The following is an 18,349-nucleotide window of genomic DNA, read 5'->3' on the forward strand; positions in this document are numbered from 1 at the left end:
CTGTCATAATTTTAAGAACGCTGGCCACGGATGAGAGACAGCCAATGCAACCCCTTAATCTAGCATAACAAATTCCGAATTCACGCAATATTCAAGTATAAAGTAATATCAAATGAAAATATGACAAACGTCTTGTGTTCCAACATAAAAAAATCATCAGAAATGTTAATTGTTAAATAATAATAAAAAAAACAATAACAACGACATGATAAATATTCCAAATAAACACTATGTCTACTTTTCTTTCTCCCTCATGCAGCAAAATGTACTCTAATAGGTATCACAAGACCCAACTAGAAATAAAATGAAACAACTAACAGGCTTGAAGCGAAGAAATAACAGTTGAAGAATAGGTAGAGGCCAAATAGATAACCACGTGACAATCAGCATTTATCATACCATGGTCATTTTAAGCAGCTAAGTGTAATTTCTCTTGTATGCTATCAGAAATGAACAAGGCAATGAAGAGCATCCAGAATCTTCAGACAGCCTAGCCTATATCCACCACTTCTCTTTAAATTTCGAACACTTTCTTGAAAGAACTCACCACAGCAGCAAGCCAACTTGTAACAATGGTTTGAGCCATTCTGTTCGACACAAGAAAAGACACAATAAGTGGGTGAAGAATTTCGGCCAAAAAAAAAAAGTGGGTGAAGAAGGTCTGTGCAGACTACCATCAAATAAAAACCCGTAATGGCCAAATTATGGTTGAAACATGATCAAACCGGTGAATTAATATACTTTAAGTATATACTATTTTATATAAGAAAGATATCAAAGAAGAAACAATAATAAAATTAATTAAAAAAATAAAGTTAGTAAAGATAAGAAGTAAAAATTATGAATAAAACTAAAATAAAAGATAAAGTTCAAGTAGCGGTAAGATTGAAAATAAATCTAAAGAGTTAAATGATAAAAATTAAAGTATAATTTGAAAGAGAAAAGAGATGTGATGAATAAATTTATAACTTAAAAAAAATCAACAAATAATAATATAATGTCAGTCTAACCAAAAAATAGAATTAATACTCCCTCTGTTTGAACTTTTAAGACGTTTTAGGAGTAAATTGCAAAGACCAATGAACCTCACTAATATAGTTTTAAGTCTCAATTTTATTTTATTTTTTTTCCAAAAAAGAAGTATAAACTTCTAAAGATGCCCTTCGTTTAACACTGAACCCTAATTAACTCACAATTAATGAATGAAGGGCATTATATACGTGGAGTAAATCCTAGTTAAATTTCAGTACTCCGATGGATGTCACGCTGCCACCTATCTAAAGAAGCATCAAGAGTCATCAATGAAAAGGCAACAACTAAACAAGATATATACACCTTCAGAACGAAAATAATCATTATCATTGTTCATAACTAAGTTTCAATAGAAGAAACAAATTACCTCTTTGCAAGCCTCAGTACATCCTACCAGTGCACTCTGCAGAACCACAAAAGCAGTCCTTCCTCTTTATATTGCCATCAGAATCATAAACTTGATCTATCATATAATTGTAATCATAACACAGCTCTTGCAGAGGAGGAATATTTTCAGCAGCAGCAAAAAACATAATATGAGGTATTCTCCTGTCATCATGATCATAAAGAACATTTTGAGCATAAAGATTAGGGGAGCAACTATGGTTGATAAATCTCCCAACATTGCCATACTGGGCAGCATCAATGGTGAAACCACTATTTTCCACAATTTCACAAGAACTTGACTGTGCCTCAGGCATTAGGCTTGAAAGTCCATCCCAAAGAGTACTGTTGGTGCTATTCCCGATATCAAATAGATATTCATCATTACCAGTTCTTTGTTCTGCTTCCTTCTCTTCAAGAAGCTCTCCTATATATTCACAGATAAAACTTCCTGAAGAAATGGAATTTAAGGATCTCACACCCCATCCTCTTGTCTTGGTTTTAAAAATTTCAAGTTGAAATTTTATCCCATGTTGGCTGACTCTGTTATGACATGTTGAAGGACACTTGCAAGAAGCACCACACTCATACACAAGAGGCTTTGCTTCTACAATGGCTCCATTATGATTGTAAGGGATCTCTCCCCCATTTTTGACCGCACAAGAACATTTGTCAGAGTCAGAGCATCCATTTGTACAATTACATCCCTCTGGAGGAATGGGATTGCACCAGTTAGGATATATCATTCTAGTTGTGTATTCAAATGGCGGGGGTTTTTCATCATCTATGGTGTTCACAGCACATATTGGAATTGGCTCTTTCCCATTAGAAATGTCATCAACACAAACACCCTCTCTTTTTTTGAATTTTTTGCATTCTTTCACTTCTTTCCAAGCAAGTTCTGGTTGACCTGGGATTCTTCGCAGTCGAAACCTAAAAACCAACTTACCATGTGGTCCCATTTCCTGCCAATAAGCCTCCACTTCATAGAGACCGTCATAAACATATCTCCTACTTTTTCCATCTGTTGATTCACAGCCACGTATTACCCTGACAGGATTCTTTTCAGCAACACTATTCTTCAAAGCAAGATTGCCCCTCTCGAGCTTCTGATCTTCAGGTTCTTTGCCATTCTTCAACATACCTCCTCCCTGTCCTGTATAAGTCAACACATCTGAACTGCCCAACTCATCAGCATAGCCCTTAGATGAAACCACACTAGTTGCAAGGATCTTACCGTTATACATTACATAATCTATGCCAGCCTGAGATTGACGATGAAGGCCAATCATGTTAAGCTCCACCCAGTACTGAAATTCATCACCAACTTCAACCCCAGGGACAAGTCCCACGATCGGCTTCCCTGTGTTAACATATTTCCCTTTATTCTTAAGGATCTTGGCTGCTATTGTATCGATCCTCATCTTCTTATTATTGTTCGCTTTGTTCTTTGACTTTGCTTCTTCCTCCTGCAATAGTTTGGCTCTTTCCCATTAGAAATGTCATCAACACAAACACCCTCTCTTTTTTGAATTTTTTGCATTCTTTCACTTCTTTCCAAGCAAGCTCTGGTTGACCTGGGATTCTCCGCAGTCGAAACCTAAAAACCAACTTACCATGTGGCCCCATTTCCTGCCAATAAGCCTCCACTTCATAGAGACCGTCATAAACATATCTCCTACTTTTTCCATCTGTTGATTCACAGCCACGTATTACCCTGACAGGATTCTTTTCAGCAACACTATTCTTCAAAGCAAGATTGCCCCTCTCGAGCTTCTGATCTTCAGGTTCTTTACCATTCTTCAACATACCTCCTCCCTGTCCTGTATAAGTCAACACATCTGAACTGCCCAACTCATCAGCATAGCCCTTAGATGAAACCACACTAGTTGCAAGGATCTTACCGTTATACATTACATAATCTATGCCAGCCTGAGATTGACGATGAAGGCCAATCATGTTAAGCTCCACCCAGTACTGAAATTCATCACCAACTTCAACCCCAGGGACAAGTCCCACGATCGGCTTCCCTGTGTTAACATATTTCCCTTTATTCTTAAGGATCTTGGCTGCTATTGTATCGATCCTCATCTTCTTATTATTGTTCGCTTTGTTCTTTGACTTTGCTTCTTCCTCCTGCAATAGTTTTCTAGTAACAACTTGAAAAAGGCGCAATGTCTCCCTCACTTTATTTCGAGTCACATTTGAGTCCTCATCATTACCATTTAGATTTCCATGACTAAAAGGAGGAACATAAACATCAAAACCTTGGGATCTTGGGATAATACTTTTCTCTTCCATATTTTTATCAGAGTCAAGCGTACCTTTATCCTCCCAAACTACTAGTTGACCCATACCTTCAGCAGCACAGCTTCCTTTTTTCTTTACTACAGCCTTCTTTCTAGAACAACTTGGCGAGTCGCTAGACTTGGTAGCAACTTTAGACCTGTCAAACCGTTCAAAAAAATCAATTTTCTTTCCCTTTCCCTTTCTTTCATTTTTATCACCAACCATACTGAATTTGGAAGAACCTATAGTGTTCCTCCAAGGACATGTCGATTGAGACATCAGACCTAGCACAACCATCCTGCTAGATCGAGCCTGCAATTCACTGAAATCTCCTTTTGACTTATGATGGCAGGCAGATGTACCCAGAGGCTCTGTCACAAGGCTTTGGGCTCCTGAATAAACTACTATCTCCTTTCCTAGTGTTCCCTCAACCAGCACAGCATCTCTGCTTTCTTCTTCAGCTGCTGTTGGGGAACTTGTTAATACCTGATTGTGATTGCTTCCATGAAGAAGCGCAATGCCCTTATCTCCTGGATTTTTTGGTAGCAAGTCCATCTCAGAAGATGCTTCCAATCCATCCAACTTATTCACTTCCCGCATAACATTCCCTTCAAAATCACCTTGAACTATATTCACTGGATTGCAAGCATCTCCATATTCAACGTTCTTTTCCACTTCATTCACATCAGAGGCCGTGACTTTTTTCAATTCCTTGTCATCCACAGCCAAGTCCCGTTCACCCATGATGTTGTTATTCAGAAAAGATCTCCTTTGAACACTTATCCTTACAAAGGCGTGGAGCATTCCGTCCACATAAAGGAGGAAAGTCTCTAGTGGCTGAAACTCGCCTTTGGGGAAAACGCCTTCTTGTTACAGTCTTATCCAAACGGTCAATAGAATCAGCCATATTTACATTTGGCGACAAGAATTTACTCCCTGACAAAGCCACCTTACCTACTGGAGAAGAAGGGTCATTTTTATGCAAGTCTTTTGACATGTTAGAAGAATCACATTTTATGGTTCCTGCAGTTCCTCTGGATTCCAAATTTTCCACGCTCGCCAGCCCCATTTTTACAGTTTCATCATTTGTCGAGGGGGGCTCATCAACAATTTTAGCTGAGACCACAGGTATTTCCTTCTTCAGACTATAGCCACTGGATTGCCCAACAGTCTGAGTAGGAAACACAGCATGTTGGGACTCATCTTCAAGTTTGGAAGTTCTAACAAATTCATCCTTTAAATCTCCCCCACTCTTACCCTCAACTATTTTACCTTCATCAATACCAGCGTTAATAATATTTACATTTGGTGTTAAATCAACTCTGGGCACAAACCTCCCACAGCCTTCAGGATAATCACGAATGGCAGATACTTTTCGGCGCTTAAAACGGCGCTGGGTAAGAACAGTGCAATGCCCATTTTCCATCCATGATTTCCCAGATCTTTCATCGTTGTCGCTGCTATTGATTGATGCAAACCTGGTTGATGACTTTGAATGCATCATATTCTCCATAACCCCCATCACCAATTCAAAAGCATCAGAACCGATGCACGCTCCTGAAGCTTTGAAAACCAATATTCTTATCTGTGTGAAAATCTAACCTTTTAACAAGGAAAAAAAAGACCGACTTGATATATTATCAAAAATAAGAACCAGAAAGACTTCGACATACGATATATATCTAGCGCGTCACAATTCTACATTGCAAAAACGCAGGGCATAGAATCTCATTTGCAAAAAGCAGAAGCAAAATAAAAATATTAGAAGCCCCATAACAAAACATTCATCATTTACGCACGAAAAGGAAACATCATACCGCAAAAGGGGGCAAGGAAATATGCACCGCCACTTCTGGAAACCGAACTAGGCAGAGCAATGGAGCGACACATAAAAAAATAATATAAACATCCAGATAATTAAAAGCTTAATCCAATAGAAGGGTCACCTGATAACCATGAATTCACCCCCTAAACCTGATGGCCGGCACAAATTGGCGAGTCCGAAGGAAAACAGTTACACAGAGGCACGGTTGTTAATCGCCAAGCCACCCCGAATTTTAATTAAGTGAACTGTCAATATCGGTTCTCAGTTCGTACTTCGGAATACAGAGGAAAGACGGGTTACCAGGAGAGAAACACAGAGTACTTCGACGACAACAAAATACTCGTTTTTGCCTAAAAGAGAAATATAATTGTTATGAAATATAATATCTACGTGGATATCCATATATCTCCTATTATCTCTTATGTCTCTTATAATTTTTAGTATCTCTCATTATCTCTATATACCATAATTATCTCATATTATTATGTAATTTGTAGATTCTATCAAAAGTGTAAAGTTGTGCCTATAAATATAGGCCATATATAATGTATTGAGCACTCTTGAATAGAATGAGAACTTGAGAAGTACTCTCTCTTGTTGATCCTTTCTTCCTCTGTGTGATTCTTCTCTGTTTCTTCTTTATTCATAACACGTTATCAGCACGATGCTCTAATTAAGGTGCGTATGATATACTTTACTACCCCATCATAATTTTAAAGCATCATCTTTATTATTTTTCTAGAGTATCATTTGTTCTGTTTAAATAAAAATAACTCGAGCATCATATATATAGTGTTTTAGAGTATCCGTATTCCTATTCAATTTATCTAAGATAATCTAAGCCATTATATGGAATTAAAAGGATTATCTACCATTGTTTTAAACATCAGGTTTTATGGTTATGATTGGAGATTTTGTTTTACTTTTAGTGTTACAATTTAATTTTGATATAGATATTTTACCTAAGGAACTAATTATAATGAGAGATTTTTTTCCCCTCTATTTCTTATTGACCTGACGTTACTATTTCGATGGAATCCAAAGTTCTAATAGATACTACAGTATCCTTAAAGAGTTATAATCTAAATTAAATGTCAGAAGCATATAATTCTAAGTTTTCATCTCATTGTAATTAAATGACCAAAAGCCAATTATATATTTAATTTATCTTTATTTATATATATCATGTTGAATTTCCTATTTTATGGCTAGAAGCTATATATATAATTTTTCTATATCTTTTTAAATTGCTCACATTATATAATTTTGATGTTCTATCTTATGGCTAGAAGTGACAAATATTTAATTTTTTTTGTTATTTTATTAATTGGCTAGAAGCCATATAACATCAAATTTTTATCTTATGGTCAAAAACCATATATCTTTAATTTTTTTATTTTGAAATTAAATAGCTAGATGCCATGTATCTTTATTTTCTTTATTAAATAGCCTGAAGTTATATAGTTTTGATTATGAGAAAGATCATTATATGGTTTGTTTAAAAAGAAAAATTATGACAATTGGAATTATAAATAATATAGCCCAGAAAACTAATGACTATATAGTGAAAAATGTGTTGGTAAAAGAGTTTACCTTTTCTCTTTATTTCATATTACATTTAATTAATTTAAAATTTAAGTTTTACTCTTATCATATTCTCATATATTCTTGACATTCAATTTGATATTTATTAATATTATAATTTCCTATTACTAAATGGCCAGCAGTCATTACACTCATGTTATTGAACGACGTGAAAATAATAACTTATGATGTTTGTAAAGTCCTGAAGGCTTATGGTTCAAATATTAAGGGACACAAATGATTTTTAAAAAATATATATTTATTATATAGAGTCTTAAAGACTAATGACTTATAAATAGCCCTAAAGGCTTATGATTTAAATCTTCGTAACTATATAGTTTGATTTTAGTCCTTATAGATCTTTTCAAATTCTTGTTGGATTTATAAATTTATGAATAAGTTTTGAAGCATTACACAATACATATAAAGAAGTGAAGTTTTTGAATAACAAAATATCCAGAAAATTTTATGTTTTGAACACACACATGCTTCATACTTTGATATAGTTCTAAAGGGGGAGATTTATATGACTCATACTTGAGGGGGAGATTGTTGAAATACAAGTGTGAATTATGTTGAATGAAAATTGTTATTATTAATATTAATGTCATTCCTTATATCTCATATTCCTTTTGAAAAAGGCTCCAAAAGAGTGCTCAACCTTCTATGAGTGCACAAGTTTTTACTATTGGGTAAAAAGATGAAAAATAATGCTCTAAAAGAGTTATATCATGATTTATTATCCTGAAGATAAAATCCATAATTGATAACATATTCCTTATGAAATATTAAGATGAAAAATTAATAATATGACATGATAACAAGAAATTTACTAATAATTGAGAATAATTTTACAATAAACCAAAAGTTTATGCATTTATAGTTTGACATGACTGGTCAGATCATCCCGGATCATAGCGATGCAAAATATCATGAAAAATGCGTACTGTCATTTGTTAAAGAACGAGAAGATTCTTAAAAAATGATATATGATTTAAGAATTTTTTATGTGTTATTTGTTCTCAAAGAGAACATCACTAGTTATACTCAAAATCGGATCCGTACAGATTTATAATGTATCAACTTTATATATGGACACATTTAGACACCATGTGGACTAAAGTAATACTCTGTAAGTGAAAGATGCATCTATAAAATGGTCATAGGTATTTATGATCAACTTGCAACATGAAGTTTGCAAATATATTCAGATAATTACATTGAGTACATAAGTTCTTGATTATGAAATCAATATTATTCTCGTTGAGATTACTAGTGATTATTCCTCATGTTGCTGATGATTATATGTTTTGTAAAAGCCTCTATAAGTAGCTAGATCAGAGTTTATGAGAACAAAATTCCCATTTGAGTGTTGGGATGATTGATTTTATATATTTTTGCACATAAATGCATCAAGCCAACAATGTATTGTGAATTCTCCTATTATAATTGGCTTTTGGTCAAGAGCCAAACATTTTTCATCTTAAAATGTGTGATGTCTATTATTCCACTGCAACAACGCACATAAATGGATATTAAAAGTAAGTTAGGATCACTGTTAGATAGAATCTCTTTATTATTGTTTGTTTCTAAATGAAACAAAATAATGTTTTTAAAGGAGATTTATGAATTTAGGAGATCTACATTATATGTTCTCAATATGAGGGGGGAAAATGTGTAGCTGGAAAAGAAAATACATAAAATGTATTTTTACTATCAAATGTAGATCCTCAAATATAGTAGTATGAACTAGAAGTTCATAAATATTGCATTCATAAAATATTATTAATATCTTCCAGATGTAATTATTGATCAAAATGAGAATTTTTAATTCTTATATTCTAGCTAAAAATGCTCTTATTCTTGAAGATATGCTAAAAGCATGAGATTATGATCAGTTTCAAAAGAAAAGAAAAAGGAGCAATTGATCATGATGATCATACTAAGGAGGCATGAATTGCAAAAGAGGTTAAGACATAATTATTTGACCCTTGAAGAGGTTTAAGTGTCTGAAAGCAATAAAAAGATCTCGATATGTTATATCATAAAAGAAAATAGGACCGATAAAGAAATAAAATTATCGACAATAATTTTATTGATGATATCACATGATCAAATGAGGATCTTAAATATAAATCTATCGTGAGATACAGACAGAAAAATGATTGGCCAACAGAAAAGAAAAGACGCAATGTAACAAGGATTTGTGTATCCTTAGCCTATGCACTTGAAGTGTAATACTAGTATTATGTAAATAGACATTTGTATAATATAAAAATAAATAAAGTCTTGTAGTGGATTAAATTACATGTCTGATCAATCTGATAGTTTGGTAATAAATGAGGTTTTTTCATATGCATCTTAGAAATATATATATATAACTATAACGTCTGACTCACTTTATAGTGAAATTATATGTGAATCCCAAAAGGATTTGAATCCTTGTATAAATTCAAACAATCCAATACATGATTAGATCTAGATCATAATGTATGAAAATCCTTGAAGGATTTGAGTTTCTATAAGCATACAATTATATTCTCAAGAACATTATTCAATTAAATCTCTACATGAGGCATATGTGATTAATATCGACTGAGGGAATGATGTAAACATATTCCAACTTGTCTGTTTGTAAAAAGATTCAAAATGAGTTTGTTATCAGTATTACTTATGGTGATAACATCGAAACTCTTAATGAGTTTTCAAAAGCTACGAATTATTTAAAGGAAAAGCTTGAAATGAAAGCTTTCGGAAGGATACATATGAATAAATCACATCCATTATGTGGATAAACAACATCCATTATATGTTTCAGTAGTTGCAAAATCTTTAGATATGGACTAAAGATCAATTTAGACCTTCAGAAGATAATGAATAAACACTTGGTCCAAAAGTATCGTATCTTAGTGTCACTAAAGTATTTATATATCTATCTAGTCATATAGAATCTGAGCTATCATTTGCTGATTAGCATGATATAGTTCTTTATCAATATGAAGATGTTGGAATGAAGTTAAAAATATTCTTGTTACTCTAAAAACGAAATATTCTTGTTTGATCATTATGTCAAGAGATCATAGTATGATCCATGTGTGGGTAAACCATAAAAGGACTATTCGTCTCATAATTTTTTGAAGATCATAGAATTCATATTTGATGTTTTTATCTCATTACAATATTTGGAAGGGTTGTTCGTTATATTAGATTTTGCGGGCTTGATGATGTCAACTAATGTTATTAAAAGGAGGAGTTGATACACGCTGTACTCTTTTTTCCTTGTATATGGTTTTGTTCCACTGGGTTTTCCTAGCAAGGTTTTTAATGAGGCAGCATTGCATAGTATATCAATAAATGATGTACTCTTTTTCTTTCGCTAGGTTTTTATCTCATAAGGTTTTTCCTAGTTGAAGATTTTTAACAAGGCATATTCATATATATTGGACATCCAAAGGGGAGTGTTATGAATATAATAATATCTTTATGGATGTCCATATATCTCCCATTATCTCCTATATCTCTTATAATATCTAATATATCTCATTATCTCTATATCCCACAATTATCTTATATTATTATGTAATCTGTAGATTCTATTGAAGGTATAAAGCTGTGCCTATAAATAGAAACCATGTATAATGTATTGAGCACACTTGAATGGAATGAGAAGTACTGTCTCTTGTTGATCCTCTCTTTTTATGTATGATTCTTCTCTATTTCTTCTTTATTCATAACAATAATTAATTTTTTTGCCTCGTACTCCGTGTAAATACATAAAAGCTTTCAGCATTTTCAAAATTAAAGATTTCAGTGATAGAAATTCCCTATAAGCGCGTTTTATATAAATTGAGATAAAATTCCTCCTACATATTTATCTTGTATTTCATAAATCACTATTAAAAAGCTCTTCCAAACAGGCTCTTAATTCTTGACTTCAAAAATATTTTTTTAATTATTAAACCCTCTATTTTTTAAAGTTAAAAATATATATTTAAATAAGGAACCAAAATCATATACGGCCTCCTTATTTAGTGGGGTCTTCTATTTTTATAATTTATTTTGCTGAAACACGAATTGCGTTTACATTGGTGAGAATTTTGAGCAAATTTTATGCTCATTATAATTGTATTGCCTTGCAACTTGTACATTTTTCCGCCTATCAATCTAGTCCAAGTGACGCCACTTTTCTTCCGTAGCCTGTAGGTGAAGGGCCACAAATTCAGTAGTTTGGAATGGCTGCAGCTTAAGCAACTAAGCGCTGAGCATAATATAACCAAGTCATAAATAGATAGATCGGACCTCAAATGGGCAGTCATGGATCAGGATCACCAATCACCCCACTTCCTCGTAATAAGGACCAGTCCTGTTGAGAGGTATCGAAATTATTCACAAAAGAAAACTTCATACAAAACTCTGCGAATGGTGACTCCGCATTTCATGTTATATGTTACAATCTGTAGTTACCAACCTATACAAAAAGGCCCTCCCATATTTCATCCCTTCTTTGCCGTTCCAAGCTCAACATGGCAACAAATGGGCAACCACCATATCTCTTGTCCAAAACATGCAGACCTTAATCACTACAGAAGACTCAGGCCATAGCCATCAAAGCAGCCTGGTAATGTTTATCAGGGACGAACAATATGAGGGTATATTGAACTACTACCGGTGCTGGCTTGAGCACCAAAGCTTAAAGTTGGGTGCAAAAGCTCTGCCTCTGGAAAAGAACCATTGGATGGTACCTCTAGCAGCAGATCCTGATCACCACTCTCCTCAACAAAAGTGAAAGAGTCCAGCATAAGGGCCTCACCATCAGAAGGTAAAGCAAATAGGCTTTTTGGACTGAAACAAGAACCATAGTCTTCAGCTTCCTTGGCCTCACAGCCAACCTTCATCATCACCCTTTTAGGACTCCTCATTGTGGTCTTCAATTCTAAGATTTGCGAGATCAAAGTTGAAAACGGTAAATATTGACATAAATTAAGAACATTAGTTGCTGAGGGCATTTATTAATGCTTTGTTATTAACTTGTATTAGTACTTTCAGTTTTTGCAAGGTCTTAGTATTTCTTAAATTTGAAAGCAGGCGAACAAATATTGAAGCTAACCTGATAAAGTTTTACTTTGGCTGTCATGATATCTCTTGACATTTGCAGCATTACTAAATGAAGTGCCGGAATAACCCGAAGCAACAGATTTTCCAGCTCTGTTCCTATTTTTCTGCATCATAGAAGGATGCAATGGCCAATAAGCATCGACAATAACAATTCATCAACAAAATTAATGGTTCCAAATAAAATAAAAAACTTGTCAGAACCTTAAGTAAGTTATAATGTTCCACCCATTTAGATTTTGACAGATTGGATAATGCAAGCCTTTTCAAAGTCTTGCAGTCTTCAGGTTTAGTCCCTGATAAGGAGATATCAAAGACACCTTCTGCGAGAAGCTGCTGAAAATAATTCAAGTTCTCCTTGAATTGGGAGCTGCTAAACATGCTTTCCAGGCTGTGCAAACAAAAATACAGATATCAATTTGGATTCAATTTCAACCTAATATATCCCAAAGAAGTCACATTTGACACATCGTAAAAAGCTTGTAAAAATCAAATTTTTGAAATATTGAATCTTTACATGACATGACATCTAATATAAATACGGATCCTTCCGTAAAGTCCGGTGCACTGACGTATTGAATGAAAGAGCTTTCTCTGAGAAGTCAGAAGGGCGTTTACAATGATCTTGAATTCTGACTAGCTATTTACACCAAAAAGAAATATTTGAAGCTGTTGTCTAAGGAGTTTGACTTACAAACATAATCATGACAGTTTGACCAAAACATATAAAACTTATGCCAAATATAGATGAAGTAGATTCTAACCTATCAGGAAGTTTAGTAGTATCAACTGCAGTGAGACACTGGAGTAACTGTTGCTGCTCTTCGTTTGTCAAGGTCCCCATAAATTCATCATAGTTAATGACATCCTGTATCAAATGTGAATAGTAATTGCATTATTTCATTTGACCATCTATGAACAATGCATATAATTGGAAAATTTAAAGCATCTATGGATACATAGAAAAAGACAAGAGTAAAGACTTATCAACATGACTAGATGAGTGAATTATACATGGAAAAGGGAGCAATGCCCATTCTCCAATGGAATTTGGCATCACAAATGCAAGTACTATCCTGAAAGTTGTTGCAGCAATCATATAACTGAAGAAACTAACAAAAGTTCATAAAATACTTATACATCAAGTGTGTGTGCGCGCGCGTGTGTGTCAAAACACCTAGTAAACTTTCACGGAACAAGAAATTCAGTTGAACTGAAATGGTTGATTGCTTAAACATTTTCTGTCTAAATACATGCCTATTGGCAAACTTTCTCCCTAGCAGGCTTTTCATAGTGCAATGAAGAGATACAAAGGAATGTGACTCACATTTAAATCTACCGAGCACAGTGGTGACTTATTTCCAAGGATTTGAACCTTATCATGTTGAGTCTTGTCCCTGAAATTCCATAATAAATGAATAATAAGATAAAACGCTTAATATTCTTAGTCCCTAAAATAGATTACCATAGCACTGTACAATTTGGGGGGGGGGATTTTTAACAAAATGAATCGACTGTTAAGGGGAGTAACAGATTAAACTAAATTTTCTATCAAGATAAATAATTATACTCATGCATAGCTGACTGCAAATTATGCACGGATATAAACTAGAGTCCCCAAAGAACTTGCCTCTTAAGTTGCTCTTGCAGCATTCCTTGGCCAGCAGAGCTCCTGATCTTCTGAACCCCCAGAGATGGAAAATTCACACCACTATAACCATTATGCACATGAACGGTACCAGAACATGAAAATCCCTCACTGGTTGGGCACTGTTTGTGATCAACTGAAAGAGAGCTGGCCTCAGACTCCTCTTCACGAGCTATAGAGCTTGGGTGCCTAATAAGAACGCTTCCATGCCCTATCTCAACAGAGACCATTGGTGTTTCACTTTCAAAAAGAAGATCCTCCTCAGAGGATGCAGAAAAATAAGACTGTTGTTCATGAAGAATAGTGTACAGATCTTTTGTAAGCTTCTCAACAGAAGATTGCTTTGGACGACCAACACATGTCCTCTTCTTTGAAGGCACCATAGCATCCCAAACAACTGACTGAGCAGGACCTAAAATAACACCATATATACTATGCATATCAGAATTACATGCTTTTATTCAAAGAAGAAGGATATGATACGGAAGCCACTGACGCTAATGAAAATCTAGATTAATCTTATACCATTCGAGTTTTTAAATTTGTGCAGGATGAGTCTCTCATAAACCCAGTGTTGGAAAAAAAGCTTAAATCATGAACATCATGCTCACAAATTTACATTGATACATTGTTTTCCACGCCATCAATATCTTATAACTATCGTGAATTATGCTATTTAAACACACCTGATTACATATTTGTCATTGTCTAAATTTTATAAAATTCAGTCAAAAAGCTCAATATTATGAATTCTTCCTACGACAGAAATTACACCCTATAACAATATATTGAAAAGAGCAAGTGCATCAAGTATCACACTAGTGTCAAATAATTCTTCCTCTACAATCTACAGATAATATAAAATCCATATCAAAGTCAATTTGAACTGTCTTGAGATAATTAGAGCTTAATGCTAGAAATATACTGAATCACCTCTTGGAACCTTATCATCAACAGAAAAAACACTCAATAATTTAGAAGCAAATTTCGCTCATCATCTTACATCTTCACCATGGCATTTTAAGTACAGAAAATCTGCAATTTTTCCATTTTTCCTCCTCCCCTCTTTTGTTGTCATTATCCACACTTCTCGATGATGCTCATAATATATCTGGACCGGGAATTTTTATTATTTATTACCCTCTTCAATCGAATGCCTAGTGCTGCTACAATCAATGGTGAAGAAATCATCTTCCAATAAAATTATTGCATGATAAACATCCAACCTGTCAAATCACTAGCATCAGTGCTACCAAATTGAGCACAACTCTCTGAGTTAGAGATGGCTGATCCTGAACTTGATCTATTGCTTGTATCTTCATCTGTCGCCTTTCGGAATCCTTGGTTGTAATCAAGACCAGCCACTCCAGTTAATAAATTGTCTTCATTCTGCTTTCGTTTAGACAATTTCACTTCTTTGTTCTTATTTAGTGATATGCTCTTTACTCTTGAAAACCTTTGATCCTCACAGTCATCAGTTTCTGTCCGAGCATGTAATGGAGTATAATTTGCAAGTGTTCCCTTTGTCCTCCATCGAGAACCACACGCATTGCACAATACTGGTTTCTCTGGCGGGCCATTGCGCCAAAGTGGTGTGCCTGTTATAATTCTCAATTGTCAGAAATATACACAACTCTACAAACAGTACAAGACGTGCAGCTTGGATTGATTAGGTAATTTACAAGGAGCAATAAATTCATTTATACTTGATGATCTCGTTTATGATGCGTAGAATAAAATAAAGGGATTTTTCTCATAGGCAAGCCAAAGCTTAAACCGTTCAGAGTAAAACAGTCGAGAGTTACTGGCCAGCGTCATGAAAAATAACTGTTAAGTGGAAGCTTCTTCAATTAAAACTTGATCTCTTAATGGTCAAAGCTTTAATACAGCAGCAATAACAGCAACAAGCTACTTATTAGTTAGAGCTTGACAATGTTGATCCTTATATGACTCTCAAAACATGGTATCCAATCCCCCCCCCCCCAAAAAAAAAAAGCTTTTCAGGATCAATTGTTTGTCCAGAATCAAAGTTCCTTCAGCAACCCCCTTAACTAAGCTGACGACGAGGTGGTGACAGTAGGATAATCCACTTTATGAAGACATTGTCAGAAGAATAGAAAGATAGATTATAGATTATGTAAGTTCCTAAAACCAGCAAGGACTATCCAGGGAAATGATGTCACTCCCAACAAACAAGGACTAATCATCTTTGACATACTAGAAAGCTGAACTCAACAAACATTTTAAGGTTGAGTTAGCTAGCATCATCTTTAAGCGTTCATTAGACAAGGAACTCGCAATGCCTAGTTGAAGTGCCCAATATGTTATTGCTATTGAATGATGGGCTCAAATAATTAAAATAATCAAAGGCAGCATCCGTTTTGTGAGGAAAACAAGGCAAACAGTCCGTAAACCACAAGCTGACACAATGCTTGCAATTTAACTGAAATCAAATAATGAATAACAAGTAAGCCTCCCTTGAGGCATGGAAACTAAGGGAATCTAAATGAAATGATCACTCTGCCTTTCAGGGGGTTACAGAACCATACTCGATGTGATTACAATGTTGCTACATTTTTAGGCAATACTCGTTAGCAATTACTTCAGCAGTTGAAAATGTTTCAGATTTCTGGAAGACAAATATTCATAACAGGAAAAAGAATGAACGTCTAGAAGGCTAAGTCCCATGATTATTTTATTGTGAGCAAAAACAACAGTTTTGGGTTGAGAGTTTTGATGATATAATAATGAAGCGGCATATGAAGGTTTTCTCTTCAATCAATCAAGAAGAGAACTTTGACAAGTATCAAGGATATATACACAATGCTTGGAAAGAGACCCTCTGATACAATGAGAAAGCGCTCGTACAGGAAGCAACAAGAAATTTCTGAATGTGAATTCCTTTCAGAATACAGATTAGGATTTAACAATGAGCATATTCAAAGATGTCTTCCTGTCTTTTTTTAATCTCTCCTTTCAATTTCACATAATCCAGATGGGAACAACAGAACAATGGCTTGACTAGTTTTGGTGAACACCTTAAAAGCAATGTTTTGTCTATCAAATAGTATGTCCCATCTGGCATTTGACAGAATCTGAGCTCAAATTTGCATTAGTTACGTTTGTTCATACTTCAAACAGAGTTCAGGAAAAATTAAAACCGGAAAAAAAGGCAAGTTCAGATTGCGGAAAGCCATACAAGGAGGAAATGAATAATAATCCCCAGAAATTCCAGCTCCAAGAATTCTAAGCAACAAGAAGACTTGAATCACTGAAAGATTACATCCAGAATACAACGAAAAGCACGCCTTTTTTTTTATTCAATTATATTGGCCAGCATAAAATTCCTTTTCAGACAAAACTCCCTTTTAGCAAAATTACTGAGTGAGGAAATATTTGCAGAATAGTCCGCGTTTGAATAGAGGGAAAACAATTAAGGTCAAAGCTCAAAGGGAAAATTAGAAAAAAGAAAATATGCATATTGGAGAAACAAGAACTCACTTGTAACTCCACAGTGATAGCAAGGACCTTGCTTTCCCATGTCTCAATGTTTTCCTCAAGTGAAGAAAAAGAAATAGGAAGAAAATTTACAGAAAGGGGCAAATAATTTATTGGGAAAAAAAAAAAGGAAACCGAAAATTTTCTGAAAATATCTACAGTTTTTCTCTTCAAGACTTTTGCGGCGAATAGTATTGGGTATTGAAGGCTTTTTCTGCAGCAAACCCAGAATGATAGTTTGCAAAAGAGAGCAGAAGCCTAGAGACCCAGAAGAGTTTTGTTCTATGGTCTTTAAAAGAATTCACATAGATAGCCACAAATCAACTGGAATTGAAGATATTGATGAGCGTATTTTAACTCGGAATCTATACAATCCAATGGAAGAGAAAAGGCCATTGGAGGAATCTCATAAATGGCTGTGAAAAGAGGAAAGGAAGGTGGAATGGAATGGAGAGAGAGGGAGAGAAGGTCTGTGTATGTGACCTCTTTGTTGTATTGTATGTGAAGTAAATGTTCAGCTTTTCCTTTTCCTTTGTTTTTTCCCATCCTTCTCTCTCTCTCTGTTGTAATTAGTAGGTGTTAATCCGAAAGATTTCAATTTTACTTTCCCTCAAGATTAAAATTTTCAAACTCTTCCTCCCAAAAGAAAAACCAAAAAGAAAGAAAATTAAGAACTTTCATTTGTGTTTACCCAATGAGGTGAATGAGGGGCAGGGGAATATTATTGCACATATCGTGTTGACAATGGACTTTTCTGCCGGGCTCACAAATCCTCATCAAATAAAATCCAAAAGCATTCATCTTCACCATCCATTTTTGGTCCAAAACCATTTTCTTCCTTTTAAATAATTTATAAAAACAACAGGTCATTAATAGTGAAAACTTCAATGGAGGAAGGAAAACGGAAGCCCACATTTCAAGCACAACAAAGAGAAAAGGGGGAGAAAGAAACAATGCGAGTCGTTTGGACTTTCCCA

At 34.6% G+C, this 18,349-nt stretch overlaps 2 protein-coding genes across 2 annotated transcripts; both read right to left on the reverse strand.

Annotated features, from left to right (window-relative positions):
• Positions 1–82: 82 nt before the first annotated feature.
• On the reverse strand, positions 83–5,806 carry LOC114721009 (histone-lysine N-methyltransferase, H3 lysine-9 specific SUVH6-like). The gene is made up of 4 exons (XM_028906784.1): positions 5,652–5,806; positions 3,562–5,307; positions 1,400–2,894; positions 83–587 (listed from the first exon to the last, which is right to left on the reverse strand). The coding sequence occupies exons 2-3, from the start codon at positions 4,507–4,509 to the stop codon at positions 1,413–1,415; spliced, it is 2,430 nt and encodes an 809-aa protein (XP_028762617.1). The 5' UTR covers positions 4,510–5,307; positions 5,652–5,806; the 3' UTR covers positions 83–587; positions 1,400–1,412.
• Positions 5,807–11,414: 5,608 nt separating this feature from the next.
• Positions 11,415–17,855, reverse strand: LOC114721010 (GATA transcription factor 26). Its single transcript, XM_028906785.1, has 8 exons — positions 17,376–17,855; positions 15,101–15,472; positions 13,857–14,286; positions 13,554–13,623; positions 12,991–13,094; positions 12,431–12,617; positions 12,222–12,333; positions 11,415–12,047 (listed from the first exon to the last, which is right to left on the reverse strand). Exons 1-8 carry the CDS (start codon positions 17,413–17,415, stop codon positions 11,743–11,745), a joined length of 1,620 nt encoding a protein of 539 aa, XP_028762618.1. The 5' UTR covers positions 17,416–17,855; the 3' UTR covers positions 11,415–11,742.
• Between the last annotated feature and the right edge of the window lie 494 nt (positions 17,856–18,349).

The sequence above is a fragment of the Neltuma alba genome, unplaced genomic scaffold (genome assembly GCF_004799145.2).
Source record: "Neltuma alba isolate B1F8T4 unplaced genomic scaffold, ASM479914v2 tig00012009_pilon, whole genome shotgun sequence".
Taxonomy (NCBI): Eukaryota; Viridiplantae; Streptophyta; class Magnoliopsida; order Fabales; family Fabaceae; genus Neltuma; species Neltuma alba.

Bases quoted from the DNA above. Each gene is read 5' to 3' on its own strand.
- LOC114721009 (XM_028906784.1), bottom strand. From the start codon at position 4,509: ATGCTCCACGCCTTTGTAAGGATAAGTGTTCAAAGGAGATCTTTTCTG. The intron at 2,895-3,561 runs CTATTGCAGGAG...GAAAGAGCCAAA, and splicing joins TTCAAGTTGTTACTAGAAAA to CTATTGCAGGAGGAAGAAGC.
- LOC114721010 (XM_028906785.1), bottom strand. From the start codon at position 17,415: ATGGGAAAGCAAGGTCCTTGCTATCACTGTGGAGTTACAA. The intron at 13,624-13,856 runs GCAAGTTCTTTG...ATGGAATTTCAG, and splicing joins CTGCAAGAGCAACTTAAGAG to GGACAAGACTCAACATGATA. The intron at 13,095-13,553 runs GTGAGTCACATT...CATTTGATACAG, and splicing joins TGTGCTCGGTAGATTTAAAT to GATGTCATTAACTATGATGA.